We start from the raw sequence: 12,721 nt of genomic DNA, 5'->3' as shown, positions 1-12,721 counted from the left end.
GCACACAAGTATAAACCTAAGGCCCGTTACAAGAGTCAACCGAGCAACGCGAACACAGCAACGGCGGCAGCGCTCCCTTTCATAGTCTAAACAGTGGGCAAGTAGACGCCAAGCGTCACGGGCGATGCGTGAAATGCAATACACCGCCCCGCAACAGGGGGTAGCAGAGTGCTCCACGGTGTTCGGTTGGCAGAGCCAGACCCTCCCGGAGAGTGGCTCTTGTCAGGGGAGCAGCTGGATGGCTGACTTCTTTTATCAGATGCTGTCGTGTTTCCTCACCAGTACAGTGTACTCACGATTGGGTAGCACTGACCAATACATTAATAAAAGGTCGCGTAAACATGGTTTAGCAGGTTTTAAAAATATATAAATACATTTGGGTCTCTCTCTCTCTCTCCTGCTATGCGCGCTATTTCAGCCTCTTGAGGAGGGCACCAGCATAGACACACACACACACAATGTTGATACATACCGAAAAATGTGACTCAGTAGTCCTATGTTTGATGAATTTGCTCAGCTAAGTTAATTCAATATTTTTGGATAATGTACAATATAGTATCCTATATTTAAATATAGGGCACTACTACAATACATGCAGTGTGCGTCCCCACCGACAACGCGTATTGTGGCGCGCGCCGCGTCAGCGTTATCAAAAACTAGGACGACACATTTGGCTATGCATGCGAGCGTAATGGCGGCCGGCGTAGCGATGCGTAGCCTTGCGCGCCGATAGCGTCGTACCGATGCGTTGACTCTGCGACGCCCTAAGGCCACTTACGTGGCTACAACGTAGGTTCTGCGTAGAGCCCCCGCACAACCATAAATCCACCTTAACACACTGTGAGTACAATCTTTATTAATATCAACACCTAGAACTCATTATTACAAATAATAATAGTAGTATCAATATTTGTCTTAATTTTATTAATAATTTGTTGTTTTTGTAACTTTAAAACATATATGTACGCAGACATGATAGCAATTTGTGTGCATTTATATCATATTCATGACTTATTCTGCCCTCTAACGGCCACAATGAGGACCACAATGGTACTTCACTAGCATCAAGCTGGACACATTAAGTGTAGTAATACTTCCAGTTTAAACAAAAATAAAAGGTTTTACAGTAATTGTAGTTACACACCGGATGGAAGTGTAAACTATCTCTAATTAGCGCCCTTTTATAACCCTATATAAAGGGCGCTATCTCTAATATACGGCTCTGATGATCGTAAGCGCTCCTCATCGTCAGTAACTTACATCTGGAATTTGTCATGTTTTTTACTCATTATAACCCACGGTATAACCAAACTTTTCTATTTACACTATAATGTTAAACAATAATACCTTGATATTACACATAATTGTATATATCTTGTATGTATGTAAACGTAACTATATTCATTGTAACTATATTTAATTTTTCCTTTTTATTTTTTTCTTTAGTGCTACTTTTAAATAGTTTGTTCTATTTTATGTTTTTTTTTTAATGACAATAAATGCTTACATTAAATATCTAGTTTAATTGCTTTGACCACGCTTTGGTAATGACTATATTTTTATTATCACATACATATCAATTTATACACATATATTATACAAGATATTATAGATATTTTTCATTTAATAAAATCACCCTATCAAAATAATTTCCAAAACAGCAAAGTGTATTTACGCAATGTGGCCACTGGAGGGCGATGAACACTCGTGATTATCGTCAAGTCAGACATAATAGCATGCTAATACTTCCGGTGAATCCATTTCAAAATAAAAAAAAATCAAATTAGGCAGCAGTATAGATAAACTCTTTGCCTACATGAATAGAGATGTTACGCTGGTAGCAGACAAAACAGAGGTTCAGATTTTCGTATGGTTACGTGATGTTCTTAGTGTTGTAAATCGAGCTAACGATTGCCGATGCCGGCCGGGAAACTGTTTTGAAAGGTCTGTGTGCTGCATCAGTTGCAGCCCAGCCATAGAAATATAGCTATATAAGACGTTAGCTAGCCCACACTCACAGAAACATCATCATGGCAGCGGAGTGCGAGTGAGTTTGTTGACAGCATGACTTTTTCCTTTGAACACATCATATACATTTCATGGCACTCATTATATTTGACCTACAGCTTATATATCCAATGACCGTCCAATGACCATTAACGTGTTCTGAGTAAAACTTGATGAAATGTAGCAGGTCTCATGTAGCTAACGTTAACTAGCAACAGTGTGTGAGCTAACACGCTAACGCTAGCTTAATTTGTGTGAACGTTAACATGTTATAAGACACCGCAGAAAGGCTGCAGTACAAGTTAAATATTATATTATTTCTCCACAGTGTGTTCTCTGAAATCGAAGTGCTGCAGTCTATCTATCTGGATGAACTGCTGGTCAACAGGAAAGAAGACGGGTGAGACGACAACGAGCCGAAATTACATAACTTTGCTTTATTAGCTTTGGCTATTGACAGGACAGTGGATGAATTTAAATAAATACTTTTACTCAAGTACTCTACTAAAGTATAAATTCGAGGTAACGTTACTTGTACTTTTCTTTGCTGTGCTATCTCATAGTTAGTCAGTACCACACCATCCTTCATTGAATCATTTGTCAGTTTAACAAGGGACAGTGCTCAGATTCATAAATCTGTCAGAACATGACCTGAGCTTTTTGATGGTTCAGTAAGGAACTTTACATAATTGAACATAGTCATTAAATAATTAGAGTAATGTTATTGTGAAAACATACTTTTAAAATTGCTTGGCATAGCATGCTAAAAGATGACCATGAACCATATTAATTCATTTGTGTCATTCAGATAAGTCATATTTTGAGCATGGGGAAATATAATGATCAAAACTAATTCATCTTTTAAATAAGATCATTATTATTAATTATATTATTTTCTGTAATGTAGTTTTTTGCACATGAGCTAGCAAACAATAAGTTCACATATTTTTTAATAGAGTTTGGCACACAGTGTGTGGGCAGAGGCAGAGCACATGGTGAAGCTGTTTTGTTGCAACAGCCTGCTTGATATCTGATGACACTTCAGCTGTGAGTTTTAAGACTTTACCAGTCTCCTGTAGAATCTGGTCTCTGTTGTTAAAACTGTGTGTTGTGTCCTCCAGGGGCTGGGAGGTGAGCCTGGTCCTGTACCCGTCCACAGCGGAGGACTCTGTCTCCCAGTTTGTTCGACTCACTCTGACTTTGACCCTTGATCAGCAGGTACGCTCTCCCTTATCTTATGCTGCCCCCAATTCAATATACAATATCTTAGTCACTGTGTTGTGGTTTATTGATACATTGCCATGACACTGTATATATATATATATATATATATATATATATATATATATATATATATATATATATATATATAAACACACACACACATACATATATACATACTGAGGTAAAAACAGTAGTAGAACAGACCATTATAACTGCAATGCTGACTTGTGACACAAGGATTTCCAAGTTCTATTTAACAATAGAATAAAAGTTAAGCACTGTGACGGAACGAAAAAAGCAAATGTTAAAAACAGAGTATTATAGTAGTAGTAGTATATTTGGTGAAATAGGATTTCCAAGCTATTTTTAATAGAATAACAGTTAAGCACACTGATGGAATGAAAGTAGAATTTTGGTACTAGTTAATGTGCAATATCAAGTAACAGGTATGAAATAGGATTTACAAACTATAATACCATTGTTAAGCACTGACGGAATGAAATAAGCCAATACTAAAGTCACGTTAAGTAGAATATTTGGTACCAGAACAGATAATGTGCAGATATCAAGTATTAGAGGTATAATCTAGGATTTACAAGCTATATTTATAAATAGAATAGTTAGCACTGTAACAATGAAATAAGCAGCAAATTGTATAGGAAGTAATTGAGATCGTTGGTATCAAAGAATGTGCAGGATACCAGGTAATATACATTTTGACATTAAATTGACACATGAAAACAAGTGGGAACAAACACAATTAACAGCAGGAAATCTGGCTGTAGAGAACACAGCCAATCAGAATGTTTGGAGTGGTTGGGGTCTGCGTGGGGTAGTGGGCTAAGAATTGCAGGACAGTCTAAGTAATGATAATCAGTCTTTCAAGCCTGACTACGGGATCTCCAGAATGAGGCAGCGCAAAATGGGCATATCTTTAGTGATCCCTTGTGCACCTGTATAAAGGACAACAACCTCACCATCCCATATCCATCCAAGGCACTGCCCTCAAGGCAGGGTCATGGGGAATAAAAAAAAAAAAAAAGAAGAAGAAAAAATAATAATTTCCACAGTGAATAGTGTGGATTGGGTGATTGTAGTCTGGCACTTCCGGCTTCTTGATGTTACTGACTGCAGGATAAAGAAAGTGTTCCAGTTGTCAGTGATGCGGGGGTGTCAGTAGTCAGCCTAGGTTTAAGGGGTCAGCTGTGGGTCCCTCTCAGCTGTGTGGCGCCTTTTTCCGCCTTCACGGTCAGATGCTCCTTTCAGGTAACACGTAACGTTAACATCAGTGGCTCTCCAACACACACATTGGCACTGAAATGTGTCTGCATAGTTTCCATTTTGTTGTCCATGCTACGCACAACATCGCCAAACTCTCCAAGACGTCGCAGCATTAGGGTCTGATCTGCACCTACAGGGGTTCCCAGAATAAAAGAATAAAGTAGTCAGTCCTGGTCCCTCAACTACTAAACTATGACATTTATATCTAGGTCTACTACATGTACAGGTGGCCCCAGTGGGAATTAAACCAACAACCACAGGTGTTTGCAAGTTGTACCTGATTGCCAAGTGCAAGCAAACATCTTCAACATTGTCCCAAGCTGCTTCACCTGCTCTTGAAGTGAGCCGCTGTCATCCGTAGCTACAAAATGAAAGGCATATGGTAATTTTGAACCTACATTACACACAAAAAAAGTAAAATTTAAGAAAGAGTCCATGTTCTCACATGCTCGTGCATTGCTTTCCCTCAGGGCGTGGTTCTCCTCCTTCAGAGCTTGGTTTTCATTCTGGAGTCTCTGGAATCTACATAAAATAAATAAATAAATACCATATTTCCTGAAGAAGAAAAAAGACAGAACTTTCCATATATAAGAGGGACATTTTTAATCTTTTACAAAGTTTAGCAGTAGAGATAACACACATCAGGTACTGATAAGAGAAATAAGGGTTAAAAGCAAAATTAAAGAAAATGATACATGTACACATACACTATATTATGTCTCCTATGACCGCTTCATCTCATTGGACACCATTGCTTATTAAGTGCATTCACATCTTTGTGTAAAAAAAAAAGTTTTAAATCAGCATAAAATTCCATATGAACCAAGATAATTAAACTCAAATAGCCAATGTCTGATCCTGTTTGTGGATGGCCTGTAAAACTTGTTTATTTACTTTCAGTAAATAAACAAGTGACATTACAGATTTAAATTTCCAGATATTTAAATATTTCCAGTAGTAAAATAATCTGAAAATATCAGAGACGTTGAATTTCAAGGCACAAGTATCTTTAACTATAAGGGTTATATGGATATGCATACCCCACTGTTCGAAGAAGTTGTGACTTTCACAAAATCTTACACCGACACATTCAAGCCCCATTAAAGAAAAATGGTCCAGGTACCGTTCGTTCATTTGTTTTTGCTGTCACATATGAAATCGAAAAAACGAAAACAACTCCTTTTTCCGTTTTTTTTAGAAAAACGAAAAAACAAAATTATGACTTGATTTTTGGTTTTCCCGTTCTTTGCGGAAATCAGAAAAACCGCTTGATATTCCGATTTCCCCTGTGGTGTGGTGCTAAATCTGATTGGCAGGATATGCATTCATTGTTTTTCAAATTAAGAGTTTACCCACACTGTATTTGTTAGCCTGTAAAATTAATAGTCTATATGTAAAATTAATTGTCTATATACATGCTTTTTGTCACCCAATTATTTGGCTTAACTGACTGAAAAAATCTATTGAAATAGCCTAAATGTAAACATGTTCACCCATTGACAGACAAAAGGCACAATCTTTTTTGTGGTTAGATAGATAGATATATAGATAGATAGATAGCTAGATAGATAGATACTTTATTTGATCCCCAAGGGGAAATTCAAGGTTCCAGTAGCTTAAAGACATCACACACAACATACACATACATCACTAACAGGATCCAAAAAAAGCAACTCCACATGAATAGCATGGACAATGAAATAAAAAATACTAAATCAATTAAAAAATCCACATGAATGTACTAAGGGATGTATAAGCATGATACGCTTGTAGTGATAGGGCAGGGAAAAAATATAATTAAACTGACCCTGTGATTCAGTATAGAGTGTGTGTGAGGGGGGGGGGCACCCCAATAGGTCCAGTAGTGCAAGGATAAAGTCTAGAGACCAGTATTAAATATGGACAATATAAGAGATCAAAAGTCAATATTAGAGGTTTGAAGTATTAGGGTTACAGCCATTGTTCATGTATTAAGTTATGTTAGACCTCAGTCCAGGCTGGCGGGAGGAGGGAGGGAGGGATTGTGCATATGGGCTAATATAGCCAGTAAACAGTGTAAACAGTAAACAGTGGGCCAGTGGACAGTCAGTACATAACTGTTATTGTAGGAGGTAGTGGAAGTGGTGCAGAGGGAGGAGAGGCAGACAGACTATGCAGAGAAGTCTCTCTCTCCTCTTCTCTTTAGTGAAGCATTGTAGAGTTGTATGGCCCTGGGGACAAATTACTTTCTCAGTCTGTCATGACTGACAAAATGACCGTTCCATTAATACTCATATACAAATTTAAATAATACATTTATTCTTTGTTTTAGATGTTTTTATTAACTTAAATTCTTATGAATAATACATTGTCTATTTGTTATTTATGGCCCACATGCCTCATTGATCTGAGCTTATACTTCTTAAATTCGATCGAGAACTAAAAAACATAATTGCTGGATTAATTTGACGATAATAAATAATCAGATGAAACATAGTATATTGTTTATCACAGATTACTTTGGGCCAAAGTTACCAAGGACATTTGTTAAGAAACCATTTACACAAAGGACAGGGTTCGGAGAAAAGCGAGCGAAGCCATAGGACTAAATGGAAAGTTCTGAAAATATGTATTTGTTACTTGATTCCAGCTATGGGATGTACTTTACTACAAACCAAGTTAGCATCAGCATGCTAACACAATGACAATGGTAACATCCTGACATACTGTTTAGCAGGTATAATGTTTATATGTTCATCTTAGTTTAGCTTGTACTAGGACATGTTTACATGCTCTAATGTTAAAAAAAATCACTTTATCTTTCTCATACTGTCTATGGCTGCTGCTCCTGTATTGACCCTCTGTCTGAGGCCCTCTGTAGGAGCATCTCTTTAAGCCCCCCTCCAGACAAAGCCCAGTCTGCTCTGATTGGCCACCTGTTTCCTGGAATCTCCGCACCGCTTTTGCAGCTGGAGCTACTGCAATGGAGTATATAGCAGGACTTTATTGTTGTGAAAAATCACAAATAAAGGCTTCTGAACCAAATATTACAAAACGGACATGTTTCAGCAGTAATGCGACACAAAATTTGAGAGGAATTTAACAACATTGGCAGCCAAGATGACATCACTGGAGCGTTCAGAACAATTGGAAATCTGAATGTTAAAGCTCACAGGGTTTTCTAAAATAGGTTTACCTCATTATTTGAAAATCCAACATCATAACATTGTAGATATGACAGAAATATGGAAAAGCATAATATGTACACTTTGATACACACAGTACAAAGTACAGCTGAGGCTGTTGGGAAAATGATTAGTTCTGCCAACATGATCTTTTGGGAAGGCATATAAATATGCACGCCAGGAAATCAATAAAATTAACGTGTCATGTCAAGGTAAAGTGAATTCAAACAAAACTACTTGGTTAGGTTTAGGAAGAGATCATGGTTTGGGGTTAAAATACATACTTTTGTTACGTTAATTAAGTTATGTGTATAAGTTAATTAGTCAACAAACAGTCAACGGGGACATTTAGTTTCACTCGGGACAGAAACAAACAAAACAAATGACACGCAGAATGATTTAAGAAATTGCTGTGTTATTAATACACCAGATACCAGGTATTACAGTAACAGATATTTTCGTCATAAACAAGTATAGGACACATTCAAATGTTGACCTGCTGGCGCTAGAGGAAAAGTCTACCCCATCATCAATCATGGCCATCACTCCTGCCGTGCTACTAAAAACTACTGCTCTAATTAGTCAATTTCATAATTTACTGGCCGGACCTGTGAAGGGTAACCACGTGTTGTCAGGTTCATAATGAACAGTTATTATAATTACCAAGAAATTAAGAGTAGGCTACAACCAGATAGATTTAAAAATTGACAGATAGCAAAAAATATCCGGGAGGGCTTCTTTTGCCGCCGGCCTAATCTGCCGGCTATGGGTGAGTCCCGCTGGCGGGGATGAACGCGTTGCCCAAATACGTCACTCCCATTTTTGAAGATGCCCCCCCCACGCACACCGGAGCTGGCTGTGTGACTTTTTTATTTTCTCTGGCGGTTGCCTCTGTCTAATGGACCGCGGCAAGCCGCTTTTACGACAGTATACTCTCAAAATCGACCAGCCATGTTGGTTTGGCATGTTGGGAGTGGAACTGGCAAATTTTAACTACTTTTCACATTTGAAGTGATTATAAAATCATAATAGCCTATATGTGAATTATATCAAATAGTTGTTTTGCTCCAAAGCCATTAGGGTTTATAACAGATTCTTGACTCTTGATTCCATGATAAGGTAAGGTTTAGGAAATGACATTTAAATTACTTTGAAACTCTGAAGCGATTATACAGTAATATATGTAAAATATATCGAATTATTTTATACACTTAGGTGAAAATTGTTTACATTTCTTTGATTTATGCACAACTGAAACACACACTAAAAACTCCTGGTTTATTTCTTTAACCCAGTTTCTGGGTTATAGGGTTGGCTTTCTCTCTCTCTCTCTCTCTCTCTCTCAATGTATTTTTTATTATTATATTGTCATGTCAACATAGTTTATAATATGAACAATCACACTTGTGTGTTGTGTACATTATGATAAAACAGTATCACCATTTTTAGGAGAAATCAAGTGACACACCCTCTAAACATGGATATATTAATCAGTCTGCCAGAAATTCAGAAGAAAAACCTCCTTCCCTCTCTACCCCGGTAGAAGAACGCCCCCCTCCCCGCAGTTGTTTGGAATTTAGAATTTTTTCACAACAGTGGTTGGAAATAACCGTTGCTTGCGCTCGATCCGTTTTGGCCTGCGCTTCTCGGTTGCAATTTAAATTGCGGTGGTATTCAAGGAGTAAGCGGTATTTTCACTGTTGATGTAGGCGTAAACTTTTCTGTGTCCATGTCCCCGTTGCTAGTTTAGCACCATTTGCTGAAATAAATAAATGACCATGGCTTAGCTAGTTGCTTTCACGTTGAGACTAGCGTTGCCGTGGGAGCTAATTCTGTGGTTGGCATGTAGCCCGCGGCTATCGCGACGCGTACAATAATTGAGTAATGTTTACCAACTTTGCCGTGCTTATCATATTATACAGTGCTCTACTGGTTGAAGTAGTGAGAGTTAGCTAGCTAAAGAAGCGGGTCAAGTCTTCGAATTGTTGCTAACCTCTAGCTATATTGCTATATGTTTTCTCCAGGTTATTTTGAATGGACAGCTTTGTCGCTGATAAGCTAACTGAGTGGCGGCTGTCTGGGCTGATAGAGAATTTTGAGAGGTGAGCATTTTTACTCTTACTGCCCTGACATAATCTCTCTATACCTAAACATTTTTGGTCCAGGTACCGTTGAGTTCATTTGTTTTTGCTGTCACATAAGAAATCGAAAAAAGCGAAAACAACTCCTTTTCCGTTTTCCGTTTTTTAGAAAACGAAAAAACAAAATTATGACTTGATTTTTGGTTTTCCCGTTCTTGCGAAATCAGAAAAACCGCTTGATATTCCGATTTCCCCTGTGGGTGGTGCTAAATCTGATTGGCAGGATATGCATTCATTGTTTTTCAAATTAAGAGTTTACCCACACTGTATTTGTTAGCCTGTAAAATTAATAGTCTATATGTAAAATTAATTGTCTATATACATGCTTTTTGTCACCCAATTATTTGGCTTAACTGACTGAAAAAATCTATTGAAATAGCTAGCCTAAATGTAAACATGTTCACCCATTGACAGACAAAAGGCACAATCTATTTTTGTAGGATAGATAGATAGATAGATAGATAGATAGATAGATAGATAGATACTTTATTGATCCCCAAGGGGAAATTCAAGGTTCCAGTAGCTTAAAGACATCACACACAACATACACATATATCACTAACAGGATCATAAAAAAAGCAACTCCACATGAATAGCATAATGAAATAAAAAAATACAAAATAAATTAAAAAAATCCACATGAATGTACTAAGGGATGTATAAGCATGATACGCTTGTAGTGATAGGGCAGGGACTGACCCTGTGATTCAGTATGAGAGTGTGTGTCATGGTGGTAGTGCAAATAGGTCCAGTAGTGCAAGGATAAAGTCTAGAGATCAGCATTAAATATGGACAATATAAGAGAGTCAAAAAGTCAATATTAGAGGTTTGGAAGTATTAGGGTTACAGCCATTGTTCATGTATTAAGTTATGTTAGACCTCAGTCCAGGCTGGCGGAAGGAGGGAGGGAGGATTGTGCATATATGGGCTAATGTAGCCAGTAAACAGTGTAAACAGTAAACAGTGGGCCCAGTGGACGAGCCAGTACATAACTGTTGGTATTGTAGGAGGTAGTGGAAGTGGTGCAGAGGGGAGAGGCAGACAGACTATGCAGAAGGTCTCTCTCTCCTCTTCTCTTTAGTGAAGCATTGTAGAGTTGTATGGCCACTGGGGACAAATTACTTTAATGTGTTAGCATACAGCTACATAATAGTTATAATAGAGTATGCTAACGTTAGATTGTAGTGAACCGAAGCAGCACTTTCTAAGGTCAAAAATGCAGACAGATAAAGGGTTCTGACCAAACACTACACAATGTCGGACATGTTTCCGCAGGAATATGACCGGAACACTACCAAGATGACGATGTTTACTGTAGCATGTAGCTACTATAGTGGTATACAGCAGTAGTGCGTTGGAAGAGCTGTCATTCCGTCTTCGAAGGACACTTATATGCGTTTTACTTCATACGCATTATAATATACAGTCTATGGTTATTAGTCTTGATTGTTTGTATGACTATTGTATAAGAAAGATTTAATAAAAAATAAAGTTGTGATGTTTTGCTTTGCTGTTGGTACGTCAAGTGTTTCACCGCATGCGTGGTAAAGTCAAAAGTCAAGTTTATTTCATCCATAAAATGCAAATTACAGTGCTCACACACGCCCTAATACAATACAATACAATACAATACAATATTTATAAAATATGCGTTTAAAGTGATTGTTGTGCTGTCTGATAGCCTGAGGTATAAAAGAGAGAGCATGCCGCTTAGTTCATATCACGAGGAGGCCTTAGCCTACCACGCGTTCTATAACCCTACCAGTCAGATTATCATGAAGAGGGTGACCCGGTTCCCCTCATTATTTTCTGTGTCATTTTTGCCAGACGGTCTTCATATACTTGATCCACTGTATTTAACTCTCCTACCATTTTTCCAGCCCTTTTAGTCACTCTATCAATCCTGGCCTTTCCGGTGTATCCCAGCATTCCCCCCCAGCCCACCACACAGTAGCTCCAAACACTACATATAACTGACATAAAAAACATTCTCACCACATCTGTATTCTACCTTTAAAGGACTGCAACTTCAAATTGTACAATTGCAGGGACTGAGCCCTGTTCCACGCCAAATAACACAGTCCAACTTTTTCCTGAATGCAGATGCCTAAAACTATGTCAAAAGACATAGATCATTTTTATTATTTTAATATTATTTTTTTAAATATTTCCCTGCTTTTTCGCCTACTACACGCGTAACCTTTTCTCAAAGAGTCTCTCTCTTTTGAAGTGGCTAGATAAAATCTCTTACTTTTGACCTAAACAGGTTTTACTTTATGTGAATGTATACATTTTAAATGGTTTCTTAACAAATGTCCTCGGTAACTTTGGCCCAAAGTAATCTGTGATAAACAGTATACTATGTTTCATCTGATTATTTATTATCGTCAAATTAATCCAGCAATTATGTTTTTTAGTTCTCAATCGAATTTAAGAAACGCCGACTCACGAGATCAATGAACCTGTGGCGGCACATAAATAACAAATAGAATAAATGTATTATTCCTAGAATTTAAGTTAATAAAAACATCTAAAACAAAGAATAAATGTATTATTTAAATTTGTATATGAGTATTAATGGAACGGTCATTTTGTCAGTCATGACAGACTGAAAGTAATTTGAGGGCCATACAACTCTACAATGCTTCACTAAAGAGAAGAGGAGAGACTTCTCTGCAATAGTCTGTCTGCCTCTCCTCCCCTCTGCACCACTTCCACTACCTCCTACAATAACAGTTATGTACTGACTATCCACTGGCCCACTGTTTACTGTTTACACTGTTTACTGGCTATATTAGCCCATATGCACAATCCCTCCCTCCCTCCCTCCCGCCAGCCTGGACTGAGGTCTAACATAACTTAATACATGAACAATGGCTGTAACCCTAAACAATACATGGCACC

At 37.8% G+C, this 12,721-nt stretch overlaps 1 protein-coding gene across 1 annotated transcript in view; it reads left to right on the top strand.

Moving 5' to 3' along the window:
- Positions 1–1,833: 1,833 nt before the first annotated feature.
- Positions 1,834–12,721, top strand: part of rnf25 (ring finger protein 25) — a 30,421-nt gene continuing 19,533 nt past the window's right edge. Inside the window, exons 1-3 of the mRNA XM_039824473.1 lie at positions 1,834–2,047; positions 2,336–2,407; positions 3,129–3,225. Of these exons, the coding sequence (XP_039680407.1) occupies positions 2,031–2,047; positions 2,336–2,407; positions 3,129–3,225 (186 nt within the window). The 5' untranslated portion in view covers positions 1,834–2,030. The remainder of the gene's footprint in view (positions 2,048–2,335; positions 2,408–3,128; positions 3,226–12,721) is intronic.

This window comes from Perca fluviatilis, chromosome 15 (assembly GCF_010015445.1).
Source record: "Perca fluviatilis chromosome 15, GENO_Pfluv_1.0, whole genome shotgun sequence".
Classification (NCBI taxonomy): Eukaryota; Metazoa; Chordata; class Actinopteri; order Perciformes; family Percidae; genus Perca; species Perca fluviatilis.
This window is presented reverse-complemented; position numbering and strand designations above follow the sequence as displayed.